The sequence below is a fragment of the Natator depressus genome, chromosome 1, assembly GCF_965152275.1.
Source record: "Natator depressus isolate rNatDep1 chromosome 1, rNatDep2.hap1, whole genome shotgun sequence".
Classification (NCBI taxonomy): Eukaryota; Metazoa; Chordata; order Testudines; family Cheloniidae; genus Natator; species Natator depressus.
Genome location: NC_134234.1, coordinates 206,983,394 through 206,997,255, shown reverse-complemented (window position 1 = coordinate 206,997,255; position 13,862 = coordinate 206,983,394). Strand labels below are relative to the sequence as shown.

The 13,862-nt window shown below is 44.2% G+C and overlaps 2 protein-coding genes across 2 annotated transcripts in view; one reads left to right on the top strand and one right to left on the bottom strand.

Moving 5' to 3' along the window:
• Positions 1-1,268, top strand: part of VAMP1 (vesicle associated membrane protein 1) — a 79,609-nt gene extending 78,341 nt beyond the window's left edge. Inside the window, exon 5 of the mRNA XM_074975369.1 lies at positions 1,249-1,268. Coding sequence (XP_074831470.1) covers positions 1,249-1,253 — 5 coding nt within the window. The 3' untranslated portion in view covers positions 1,254-1,268. The remainder of the gene's footprint in view (positions 1-1,248) is intronic.
• The window catches only part of FBXO40 (F-box protein 40), a 32,378-nt gene continuing 19,407 nt past the window's right edge, over positions 892-13,862 (bottom strand). The window contains exons 2-4 of the mRNA XM_074975342.1: positions 8,923-8,952; positions 5,945-7,831; positions 892-2,584 (exon numbers count right to left, since the gene is read on the bottom strand). Of these exons, the coding sequence (XP_074831443.1) occupies positions 2,387-2,584; positions 5,945-7,831; positions 8,923-8,952 (2,115 nt within the window). The 3' untranslated portion in view covers positions 892-2,386. The remainder of the gene's footprint in view (positions 2,585-5,944; positions 7,832-8,922; positions 8,953-13,862) is intronic.

Below are 13,862 nucleotides of genomic sequence, written 5' to 3'. Positions count from 1 at the left end.
CATAACTGTGGTAGTTGAATTTATATTAACCACTTCTAGCTTACACCTCTCGGAAAGGTGGGTTTGTTACAGCAACGGAAAAAACCCTCTTCTATTGTTGTAGCAAATATCTATACTGGATGCCACAGTGGCACAGATGCAGCCCCGTGGCTGTGCCGCTGTAGCGCCTGAACCATAGCCAAAGCCTGCATGGCCAGCGGCTACAAATCACCACACACCACTTTCCAAGCAAGCACATTTATTGTTAAGGTAAAAAGCATTACAGAGAAAACATATACAAAAGAATAAAAGTACCTACATGCATATAAATAACTTATTAGTGGTCACCCTAATTCCAGTTGGGGATTCTGATAGGGGTCAGTCTCGCAAACCTCACAGCTGGATTTGCCCCCTTGGTTACATGTTCATGTCGGTTTTTAGATCAGGCACCAGAATTCCAACTGGAAGGTTCAGCTGCTTCTGTATACAGCTTGGGCCTTTGATCTCCAGTCTCTGAGAACAGGCAATCACCAACTGATGGCCCGCTCCTCAGGGCATAGTTTGAAAGGACTAGGTTTTTACATAACTCCTGTAGTGGAATTTACATTAACCACTCCCCAGGGATTCCTCAGGAAACCCACTTAACACTTATTGTTCCAAAAGTCCATGCTTGTCTCATGCGTTTAAATATATTCCTTATACTTCCCAGGTCTCACCTAAGCCATAGTTTCAGTGTAGGGTACTGGGACTGACACATAGTCTGTCAGTCAAGACCCAGAGTAGAATGTGACTTTTATTCTTTGGAAATAAAACAGGCAACTAAAATGGGGCCAGGCCATGAAATTCAAGTATGAGATCTGGATCCAAATGTCCTCAGTATTAGAGAAGGTTTGGATTCAGTCTTCCAATTGGAGCTCCTCTATAGCAGACAAGTTGTTTTACAAAAGCAACAGGTGCCCAGCTTCTCCTAGCCAACCCCCTCGGTATCCGTCTTTAAAATGTATCCATGTTGTGCTCACTAAGATAAATAGGTCAGGATCTAGCTCAGACGATTTCAGTGAAGCTTTTATCAGAGGCTTCCAGGTTAGACCAGCTCAGCATATCTCTTCTGATTAATTAAATCCTAGCTAGTGCCTGGTCACCAGTTAACAGGGACAACATCCTGCAGCATCAAATGAAGGGAAGGGAAAGGGACCACTGTCAAGATGTTCTCTTCTCTAATTCATACCCTGAACTGCCAAAATTAAAAATGTTGCCCTTTCTCTCCAGTCTGATTCCAGGACCTGCTTTCACGGACAGAATAAAGGAAGAGTCAAGATGATAGGTATGGAGTGGGGGTGAAACTGATGTCATAATCTCTCTCTCTATGTAAAGAGAGCTAGCGGGGCAATTTTCTCTGGACTTGACGCAAGCAGACCAGAGCTGAAATAATACCAACACCATTGGGACAGGTACTAATTGTAAAATGGGCCAGATCCTCAGCTGGTATAAACTGACTTTCATGGTGCTATTCCACTTCGCATCAGCTGGCCAATGAGAATTGTTTAGAAGGTTGAGCATAGAAGCCAGGAATGTTTCTGACTCACTGCATGACATTGAAAACAGTGTCATTTAGGGCAAATTTGTTAAAAAATGGTCTTTAATTTTGGCTGTCATTTTTGACAAAGAATTTTTTTATTTGAACTGTTTCAACCATCTCTACTTTAAGCATGCACTTAAATGCGGTCCAGAATGGGGATACTTTCATGAATCAGGGCCTAAAGTCCTTTTCCCTCAAATACCAGTTTGTTACTGTTTGATGCATTCCTGTCTCCTTGATAAAACATCTATATAGCTGTAATTCATCCACCAATTTGGGGCTTGTTCTCCTGTGCCTATGCACACCAGTACCCTTGCTATCTCCACATCTGTCAGTTTTCAAGTAATCTAGCAAATGCACACTCTAGGAATTTCTCTGTGTGCTAGTAGTCGTCGATGATTCTGCTTACTGACAGGGATAAGATTCATCCAAACTAGGTACTCTAGCTGCTCTTTCCTCCCTCAGGGAAAAAGTATGGTGACAGTAGCTTTTCCCTGATTTCCAGATTGCCAGGCTGCCTGCTATAAACCAGTACTCTTATCATTGCTTTTTCCAGGTGGGTCTATTTATGAGCAGGCACGAAACACAAAAAATAAACAGAAAGCCTGTGATATCAGCAATCAGCTGAATAAAGTACTGATTTTTTTTTTTTTAGTATTGCTAAAATACTGAAGGAAAATGATGCAACATATTCCAAACAGAACAGCAAAAGGTTGATTTTGAGTTTCCAAAGGGAATTTTCTTATGGGGTGCCCACATAATAATCTCTACAACCCAGATCCCAGTACTCCTCTGAGAGACCTGGGGGAGGAAGCTGGGGGGATGTATTCAGGATCCATGCCTGAAGGTTGAGACCAAGCTATCTTGAGCCCGCTTTCGGGGTCCACACATGCTGGCAAGCAAGAATGGATCCTTCTTGTGCTCTACATCGTAGAATGGACAGATCTTCAGGTGTTCAGACATGGAGGGAACATCACCGAACTGCCAGTTGTTAACAGGGGAGAACAGGCTGCTGAACTGCCAGATCTAGTATGTGGGAATAAAGGAGAGAATACTAGAACATTAATTAAAATGCAAAGAGGTTTTACAAACACATCGATGTTCTGATATTAAAATGGACTGTCATTACTCTTAATTGATTGGACTGACTAGTGGAGTCATGATAGCATAGGATTGGTGTAACAGTGGAAAATCAGGTCCTATGTCTTTATATACACTGTCTTATAACGTCTCTCTCTTTGTGTAAATACATTCTTATGTATACCAAACCAAAAGTATATTAAAATGGAGTAATGTTGAGAGTGCACATGAATAACTTACAGGTAAAAAACATTCGACCAATGTTATAATTATTCCAAAACCAAGCATTATAAATCTAGGAACTTCAGAGTTAAAGTTATGTGTAACAGAAATCCAAATATTAGAAGTATTAGCCAATACATATATGATAGTAGTCGTATACACCATATTACTAGGTATTATGCATAGGGCTCCATGTCTGTCACGGAGGTCGTGGAAATCACCGATTCTGTGACTTCCTGCGACCTCCAGAAGTTCTGCAGCGGCCAGTGTGGCTGATCCCAGAACCACCCAAGCAGCTGGCCCTGGGGACAGCCACGCCAGCCGTTGCTGGAGCAGCTCTGCAGCCAGCTGCTCAGGTGGCCCCGCAGCCAGCTGCACCAGCCGCTGCTGGAGTGGCCTGGGGCTAGCTGCACCGGCTGCTGCTCTGGCAGCCCCGGGCAGCTGGCCCCGGATCGCCCGAGCAGCGGCCAGTGCAGCTGGCCCCGGAAGCTGCCTGAGCAGCAGTCCTGGGGGTGCCAGGAGCAGCTGCAGCTTGGTGGCTCTCGGCCACGATCCCAAGGCAGCCGGAGCAGAGTCACAACACAGCAGTATGGAAATTCTGGGACAGTGCTAAATTCTTAGCTGCCCATAGGAAGCACCAGAGAATGAATTGTAATTTAAAGCAGGTTCCAGCCTGCCTAAATTATACTAGGGCTGTTTTCGCTCCTGATCAGCCTAGACCTGGAAGGAGGAAAGGTGGTTTAAAAGTTCACCCTCTTTCCCTATATTTGTTAGTGAAGTGCTGGTGAAATGTACCAGACTGACAACTCTGTAAACTTATGTCCTCTGTCAACAGTCCAAGAGAAGCAGAACAGCGGCAGTGTGAGATCCCATCCCCAAACCTTGTACTCCTTCACCAATCTCCCTCACTTCTCACCTGGAGGAGTGAGAGAGGCATTCCATTAATAGACTGACAGATTTTAAGTCCAAAAGGGACCACTGTGATCATCTAGTCTGGCCTGCATTACCATAAAATTTCACACAGTAATTTCTGCATAAAGCCCATAAATTGTGATTTAAAGATTTCAAATGATCAAGCAGAATCCACCACATCACTGAGTAAGTTCTTCCACTGGTTGATTCCCAGAAATTAAAATGTTGTAACTTATTCCTAACCTAATTCCAATTTGCATTTGGCTAGCTTCAATTTCCAGCTGTTCAATTTTGTTATGCTAGATTAAAAAGCCCTCAGCTCTTACATATCTTCTCCCCATATAGGTACTTGTTATAACAATGATCAAGTCACCTCTTAACCTTAACAGACTGAGCTCCCTATGCCTCTCACTGAAAGTCAGATCTTAAAACATTTTTGTGGTTCTTCGCTAAACCCTCACCCATTTTTGGTGTCCTTTTTGAAGCACAGACACCAGGCATGGACACAGTACTACTGGAAACAATGTGGTGGTAGTCCCCTGCCTGCCATATACATAGGTAATAATAACATCCCTATTTCTACTCGAGATTTCCTTTTTTATACATCCAAAGTTCACATTAGCTTTTTGGCCAGAGCTTTAAACTGAGAGCTTATGTTCATTTGGTTATCTACTTTTACCCCTAAGTCCTTTTCAGAGTCACTGCTTTTCAAGATACAGTTCTCCAGCCTGTGTGACACACACTCTTTGTCTCTGCGTGTATGACCTTGTATATGTAGTCATATTAAAGAGCTTGTCTGCACAATGTGTTAATGTGCACCGGGGGGCATAAATTCTAATGTGCACCAGTTTGCACACTGACTGGCTCATGTGGACCCTGTTGGGACACACTAAAGTCCTCTAGGGCACACTGATGTAATCCCATTTCAAACAGTAATACATTAACGCACATGAGAGAACTTTTAGTGCACACCAGCAGGAGCAAAAGACATATCTGGCTTCAAGACTAAGCTTGATAAGTTTATGGAGGAGATGGTATGATGGGATAGCCTAATTTTGGCAATTAATTGATCTTTGACTATTAGTGATAAATACGCCCAATGGCCTGTGATGGGATGTTAGGTGGGGTGGGATCTGAGTTACTACAGAGTATTCTTTCCTGGGTGTCTGGATGGTGAGTCTTGCCCACATGCTCAGGGTTTAGCTGATCGCCATATTTGGGGTCAGGAAGGAATTTTCCTCCAGGGCAGTTTGGCAGAGGCCCTGGGGGGGTTTCGCCTTCCTCTGCAGTGTGGGGCACGGGTCACTTCCTGGAGGATTCTCTGCATCTCGAAGTCTTTAAACCACGATTTGAGGACTTCAGTGGCTCAGACATAGGTTAGGGGTTTGTTACAGGAGTGGGTGGGTGAGATTCTGTGGCCTGTGCTGTGCAGGGGGTCAGACTGGACGATCATAATGGTCCCTTCTGACCTTAAAGTCTATGATTCTATGATTCACACTGGCCAGTTAGTGTGCAACAAGCTGGTGCCCATTAGAATTTCCATCCCAGCTGGTGCGCTCTAACATACCATGTAGACAAGCCCAAAGTCTCCCAAAACCATTCAGTCCTTGACTTCTTGTGAGAGTAACAGCAAAATCAGTGTCAGTTGTGATGATGAATGTGTAATACTGACACCCACTGACTGAGAGCTGGAGTGAGACCTGTCAACACATTTCACTTAGACCACCAAAAGTCGCCAGCAGATGTAATTAGTTTTCAGTCATTACCAACCTGGGCTAGTTTTAAACTTAGAGGTAAAGGGCTTCCTATCCCATGCCTGATACCTTAAGCAGCCAAGTCCCAATAAAGCAAATTTTCATGAATACCCTGTAAATTACCAATCAGTGAAAACATTAGGAGTTGATGTGAAAATCTGGGCTCCCTTCACAGTCACAGTTACTTGCAAGTATTTCACTTTTGCCTTACAAAATAGGATGTGGTAGTTTCAGGCTATCTTTAAGCACTGTACAGAACCCAAAAGAGATACAAGTCCAATTTCTAAAAAGTTCTGTGTGTGACCTTTAAGTGTCAGGAAAGCTCAATTCACATCAAACAGAGTCAAGTCTTGTGTTATATTTTTAATTCGATGATCCTGCAAATACCTTTTGTTTTCCAAACACCACTGTCACTTGCCTTTTTGCGAGCTCTCCATGAAGTACCTCCATGGGAATATCTTTTTTTCTCCCACAGCAGGAGGACCATCCCTCTCTCTTGAAGTAGAGTGGCACAGATATCCCTCATCAGTACAGATACTTGGGACAGCTGAGACAAGCTGAAGCTGTCCAAGAACCCAGCAATATACTGTAAAAGTTCCAATGGAAGGCTGCTCAAGGATTCTTTACTTTTTCCTTGATTACTTGTTGTAAAATTGCATTTCTGTATTTCAGAGAGCACAGGGTCAACTTCTGGTTTAATAGCAAATGTATCAAGATGCTGGCTGTAGATAATCTTTGCTTTATGACTAGCAGGGTAGAAGCGGTTTTGAACAAAAGTACATCCCAAGTAGGCAAGTGGACAACGATGTTGGAACCATCCATTTAGAGAGGACTGGATATCAGCATGAACATTCTTGAAATGTGAAGGAAACTCATCCCTCCTGAAGAAGTGATTGCAAGTGAATGTGAAGGCTGAGCAGCTTTTGTTATGTCTTCTAGTCACACACTCAGTATGAAGCTCTACATGGAGTTCTGGTGGGCTTTTTATATCCAGAACATCCGCTAGAACAGCTCTAGAGGAGAAGGGTTCCACCTGAAAGCTGTATGTCTGTGTCCCAAAATCTATGAACAGTCCATCAATATTCTTTGCTTCTGAGATCTCATGACCTTTCAGTTCCTTTTCCAATGCACACAATAGTGTACTTCTGGCTGTATCTGATTTAGGAAATTCCTCAAGGCTTATTTGCAAATCTGAAGTATCCACTGACTTGTCCATCATTGCTATCTTGTATGCCAAGGAATCTCGAAGTTGTGCTCTTTTGCCATGATAGCTAACTGGCACTCTGAAGGTGCACACAGTCTTCACCTCATGAGCCTCCAAATTCCCATACACAAAGTCTTTCTCTCTTGGTGTACAAGCAGCTAGCTGACCAAAATGGATGAGCATTCTCCCATGATGCACCAGGTACATGTTATAATCCCCTACGTTAACTTCTTTTTTCAACCTCTCCAGGATCCCATCTTGCCAAGGAGCCAGACCTGTCTTTTCTGCACCTGTAATCACTTGATTATTTTTGTTTTCTTTTGGCTCTTCCACAATAGCTGCTTCCTTTGTCTTCTCCTTGGGGTTGCCATCACAAAGAATCTGTCCTGTTTTCTTGTAGCAATCTCCTTCCTTTTTTTCCGAGTTTGCTGAAACATCTGTTGCCTTCAATGCTGAAAGCTCTTTGCTAAACATGTTCTCCCAGGCTTTGTAACTTACTAGATCCATCCCCTTCTTATCCTTTGCCAAATCCTCACGCTCCTGTTGGGTAAGCTCAGCAACTTGGCCATCAGCTTCTATAGAATCACATGCTATTCCTCCAACAGCTCCTTCTTCCAAACCTGCTATTGGCTCTTCCGTGTTATCATCTTCTCTCCATTCTGGAAATAGCTCAACCATTTTCAGAGTTCTAAAAAGAATCTTCTGATCTCTGAGGGCTAGGGCTGTATCTAGATACTGCTCATTATGTGGCTCCTTCATAATGTTCTTATGTAGAATGGTTTCTGAGTCTACATTTGGCCAGCGATTCCATTCCATAGAGCAGTGGACAACACTGGCTGGACAGACCTGAAGGTGCTTTGCCAGCTTAAAACGGGCCATGGAGAAAGGGCAGCCATAAACTGAGTTGAGGCATGAGACCTGCTCTAGGGGACATAAGAGTTGGTGTTCTTCCTGTTTACACATATGAAAGGCAGCCCCACAGCGTGAATGGCAGTTGATCACTAGGCAGGAGATGGTGAGCTCGACTGGGACTTGGCATTTCCGGTTGAAACATTTCTCACAGTGCTTGTGCTGTCCAGGACTGGTTTTCTGATCCCTGCCCTATGAACATCATAGATAAGAGAAGACAAAAAGAAAATACAGTTATTGCCTAAAACAGCATATTGACCACAGGTGGAAGTTGCTTGACTCCTACATGCCAAGTCTAAAATGTCGTTCTAGTCTGAAAAGTGATTACATAAAAATGACACCTGCTTACATATCAGAGCTGGTCCTTGTGTGTATCAGAGTCATCTCTGTTAATAATGGTGATGTAAATAAGCCATTACTGCTCTTTACTCTTCTTAGTCCAGCAGAGCAGCACAGCTCTGAAAGAGTGAGTCGGCTTCCAATCCTCCTTGTGCATCAGTAACAGAGTTTTTTATTAAATTCCAATCAACTGGAGGTAAGGTGTGAGAAAGTTCACAGTACACATTTGAGCTCTACAATAAATCTTCCAGCGAAACAAAGGAAGGCCATATTTGACATTTCCGATATGGCTAATCATGGCTGCTTTCGCTCAGGCTTGCTTTATTTTTTAGAGCTTACAAACACCAAGCAGGTTACTAGGCTACCAGTTTTGTATTAAATGAACTGCTTACCTACCTTTCGTTTATGATTGTGGTTTCAATTAATCTCTTAGCTGTAAATTAAATGAGTTTAGTCATATAAAAATAATTATTTGTATTTGTGTAAGACCTTTCCAAAACAGTTTTCAAAGTGTCTTGCAAACAATTAATGGAGCATGAAAATAATTCTGGGAGTCACCTAGTATTATGCCCTTTTACAGATGGGGCAACTGAAGCACAAAGATTAATGCCAAGCACAAACAGGCTCCATGGATGTCAATGACTTGTCCCAAGGAAGTTGCTGAGACAGGAAGAGAATGCAGGACTTTCCCTGCTCTAGCCACAAGACCACATTTCAACCTGGTTCAGCCCCATATTTCATTTGTGGAGGGAAAAAGCCAATGATCAGAAGGAACTGTAGTTAAATCTATAAACAGTTCCCTTTCTCCTTTTCCTTTGATATACAACAAAAAAAGGTACAAAGTGGGGGGACCTTTTATGTTGTCAGGATGAAGAAAAGGATATGGACAATTTTACTGGTAGAGTCTTACAAGGAAATCACACGTCCTTCCCAAAAGCACTTACCATAATTCCAGCAGACCGTCTTGTTTGTCTCTGAGGAAAAAATGCAAATAATTAGTCAAATAATGAAGACTTCTGGGTTTCAGTAAACTAAAAAATACAATGGTGATAGTGCCCCTCAAGAGTAGTGCTAGCCTTTTGGCTGCCCAGGGTGGAAAATGTTTTCAGCATCCAGAAACCGAACCATAATAAACAAACAAATAAATAAATAAAATTAATAATAAATAAAAATTATGAAAACTGAGCAGCACAGAGGTCCAATGCCCCCTGGAAATTGGGGCTCAGGGCAACCACGGTGGTTGATCACCCATACAACCAGTGCTGGTGCTGAGATGTTAGTGTTTTGCATTGCTATGCAAGAAACTCAAGTTCTACCATCCTATCCCCAAGAACAGCAAGATGCCTCACAGAAAGTAAGCTCAGGCCCTGTGGGAAGAAATGATACATAATGCTTCTTCGCCCACATTCTTTGAATCCTGTAGTTTGTTCTTCCCCATGAAGAAGTGACATTTTCACAATTAGCAAGAGGGAATCAGTAATACTACTAAGGGAAGGAAATTGATCTAGATAGGACACTACTTGGTGGGATCTGTATTCACTACAGTACATACATCTACAGTAAAATTTGTCATACATTGGTCCCTCAACACCTCTTCAGCTTAGATTCTCAGCTCTCATGGAATCTGCAGCACTGAACTAGCCTGTTGTCTCTGGCAGTGACCAATACCTGTTGATTCAGAGAAGTGAAACCAACACTGCATGCTGGGAGAAAAAATTCCTTTCTGACCTTCTGCCTTGTAATCAACTTACATTCTGAATCATTAGTCTTGTTTACCTAATCTGTATCAGCACACAGGGAAAGAGCCAGTTTTAGCAGATTTATAAATTTATGTATAGCTTATTAATATCTTTTCAGTCCTACAAAAGTGAAGACAAAATATTTTCCTCATTGGCAGATGTCACGGAGCCAATGGCCCTTCAGGAGAATTAGGGCCTAACTAGCCCATGACAACCCTGTGGGCTACAACTGGAAGCCATCAGGTGCTCCAGGTGGTGCCCCTTTAGCTAATTAGTAATGGAGCAGCAGAGCTAGAAGCAGAGGCAGCTAGAACAGTATAAAGGAAAGGTTGCTGAGAAAGGAAAGAGAAAGGAGCTCTGTTTGGAGAAGTGTTGTAGCTACTGCAGGCTGGAAGCGAGCCATTATGTAAGCGGGGGAATGGTCCTGCTATTGTGGGGAACTTTCCTGGCTTATGCACTACCCTGGTGAAATGGGCTAGCAAAAGGATCTGAGTCCTTGCTCCCACTTCCTTTACCCAGAGGCCTGCCTGACCTCAAGGGTTCCCCTTCTAATCTCCTGTGTGGCGGAGTCCTCATAACCCCAACAAGGCTGGGCCCAGGATTCCTAGTAGGCTTGTTCCCCATCCTTGTTGTGGTCACTTAGGGCAAGGGCTAGGGTGTCTCCACTCCGGGGTGCTCTCTCTGCACTGGATGCTTCCCTGACCAACTGATCATTACATAAGTTCAAAGTAAATACAATTTATTAAACAGCAATCAATTAAAAAAAATAAGGAAAAAATGGGAAAGGTTAAAGGAAAACACATAACCCTGCCATAGGTGCTGGAACTAGGAGTGCGGGGGCTGCTGCAGCACTCCCTGGCTGGAAGTGGTTTCCATTACATACAGCGTTTACAGTTAGGTTCAATGGATCTCAGCGCCCCCCACTTTGTGGGCACAGGAGAACCACAACCAGTGTCTCCGGAATGTAAGGGAAGTTCAGTCTGTTCCTCACAAGTCCCAGGCCTCCTTCTCAGGCCCTGGCTGTGCTGCAGGGATGCTGCGGGTCGGACACTTGCTCTGGCAGTGGCCACACGCTCTCAGGCTCTAGGGGGCAGGACCCTTCTTTCCAGTGTCACCCTCGCCCTGTCGCGGTTACGATCCCCCTCCAAGTCTGGCCTGCTTGGCATCTTGGCTGGGGGCAACTCCCTGCGCTGGGCCCGTTGCCCTGTGTCCCCCTCGCTCTCCCCAGCTGCTCACCGCACCCGGCTTTGGACTGCTCCAGCTCCTGCCTCAGCACTGCTGCTGCTCTTCCTCCAGCGCAGCTCCCTGGGCTGCTCCTCTGGCCCCTCTGGCTCTGGTTGCTGCAGCTCTTCTCCCAGCACTGACCCGCTCCCTGCGCTGCTTCCCTGGCTCTCTCTGGCTGGCATGGTTCTGCTCCCCAGCTCATCTCCGGCTCCTGCTCTCTCCTTAGCTTGGACCCCCTCTGTTCCAGACAATTCCAGCTCACACGGCGGACAGGACCCCCCTGGCCTCCTGACTCTATCATTAGCCTGCCACTCTGTCAATCAGGCTGACCTGGAGCATTGGCCTCCACCGTTGGTAATGATTTCCCATCAACCCTTCCCCTTTCTTTTGGTACTGGGAGCTAGCCAACCAAACCCCCTCCCCCCCCACCACTGAATTTTAGTCAGGGGCCAACAGTCCCCTTACACATAGGAAGCAGGGTAGGCTGCTGTGGGGTCAAGCCCTGAAGGAGGGCTTGGAGCTGACAGTGAGAACCCCAAGAGAATTGTCAAGATCCCTGGAAAATGGAGACAGTGGCAGAGCTCTTCTCACTAGCCTCTGGGAAGAGAGCTGGCATAAGCCTCCAGACCAGAGTCCTACAGGTGGAAACTGGCTTTGGGGAAGGGAACAAGACAGATAGAGAGAGATCTGGTAAAGAAACCCCAGGGGACCAGAGTAGACTCCTGTGGAGGAAGCCCTGAGTTAGGGCCCATGATGGATAGAAGAAACCCACAGGGAGCAGGTTAGTCTCCTGGGGGAGAAGCCCTGGGATAGAGCTTGTAAGTGGGAGAAGGGAGACCCCCAGAGGTAAACTGCCAGAGTCCCTGGAGGAGGGAGGCAGTATGGGGAATCCTGCTGTGAAAGAACTAGCCATTAGTTTGGCCTGAGAGGGGCTGAAAAAGAATCATCACTTTGGATTTGTTAGGATTTTTGTTTGGACCTTTTTGTTACCCTGAAAGGGGACTGAACTTGGCTGGAGGGCTGAGCCCCAGAAAACATGGTGAGAGAGAGATGGCCTCCAGGAGGTGCCAGAGACAAGGGCTCCTTGCAACATCACAGCCTGACACAAGAGGGTACTACAGGTGGTGCGCAGACCACTTTACAGCAGATTATTCTGTAATTGTCCATTATGGAGTTTCCTTCACCTTCCTTGGAAGCATCTGGTACTGGAACAGATGGACCACTGGTCTGATCCAGTTTGGCAGTTCCTATATTCACATACTATAGAAGATGAGATCTTTCTTTCTTGGAATTTAGTTTTATCTACATTTGAAGTACTCACAGGAGCAAGAGACACCAACCCATTTATTTCTCACTGGCAGCAGCACTGCTGTGCTAATTCTTGTCGTATTTCACTGCAACTGTAATCTCTGAAAATAGTCTCAGCCATGACTTGCATAAGGTCACAGGAGGACTGGTGTTGTTATACACCAATAAAAACAAACATATGAACAATGCTTTCCACTGGGAGACTAAATCCAAGACAAATAATTGATAGATACATATATAACTCAATGGGGACCAAAGCACATAAGCATCTATGTCAGTAATAACCTATGCCGGTCTCATCCTGTCCCCCACCAACACAGAAAGTTCTTTTTGGAACATTTCTGGGCCTAATCTTGCTCTTACTTATACTAGGGCAAATCAGAACTCCATCAAAGACACTGGTGTGAAAAATTGATGTAAGATGTTTTCATTAGAAGAAGTGGAACTGAATCAGATCTATGTTTTAATTTGGGCCCATCCCTAATTTTTGTGCTTTTCTATCAGAAAAATTATTTTACATATCTTTCAGTGAATATCAATTTTTTTCAATTTACAAAACAAAAGAGGATTTTTTTTATAATTTAGCCACAAACTCCACCAGGGACTTTCAAGATGTTTTTTCTCCCTGTCCTTGGAGATCATTTTATTAGTAATAAGAAGCTCCATATGCAGACATTAGTTGATGATGTTGTTGCTGATACCCAAGGCACAATAGATCTCAGCTCATTCTCCAGTAGCTATATCAGCTCTGAAATGCTAACAGGAGATAAAACTTTTTTTGTCAGTAAAGTCCGAAGATAAAATTCTAAGGCAAACACAAAGCACCAACCCAGGAACCAAACCCTGCAACAAACCCCGGTGCCAACTCTGTCCACATATCTATTCAAGGAACACCATCAGAGGACCTAACCACATCAGCCACACCATCAGGGGCTTGTTCACCGGCACATCTACCAATGTGATATATGCCATCATGTGCCAGCAATGCCCCCCTGCCATGTACATTGGCCAAACTGAACAGTCTCTATGCAAAAAAATAAATGGACACACATCTGACATCAGGAATCATAACATTCAAAAACCAGTAGGAGAACACTTCAACCTCCCTGGTCACTCGATAACAGACCTAAAAGTGGCAATTCTTCAACAAAAAAACTTCAAAAACAGCATGAAACTACAGAGCTGGAATTAATTTGCAAACTGGACACCATCAGATTAGGCCTGAATAAAGACTGGGAGTGGCTGAGTCATTACAAAACCTAAACCTAATTTCCCCAAACTAATTTCCCCCTACTGCTACTCACACTTTCTTCTCACCTGTCTGAAATGGGCCATTCTCATTACCACTTCAAAAGTTATTTTTCCTCCCTTGGTATCCTGCTGTTAATTGAATTGTCTCCTTTTGTTGCTGCCAGAAATTTTGGGTTCAGTTAAAGGTTCTGGAGAGGAGTGTTCTCTTTAATGTTATAGACCCTTTTGCCCCATACACCAGCTTCCATCCCTGTTTCTGTTCCTCTTTATTCCTCTCCTTTGACTCCTGTTCTTCCTTGGTTCCTATTTCCTATCCCCAGCTTTTGTCCATGTTACCATAGCCCCTATTATCCATTCCCCTC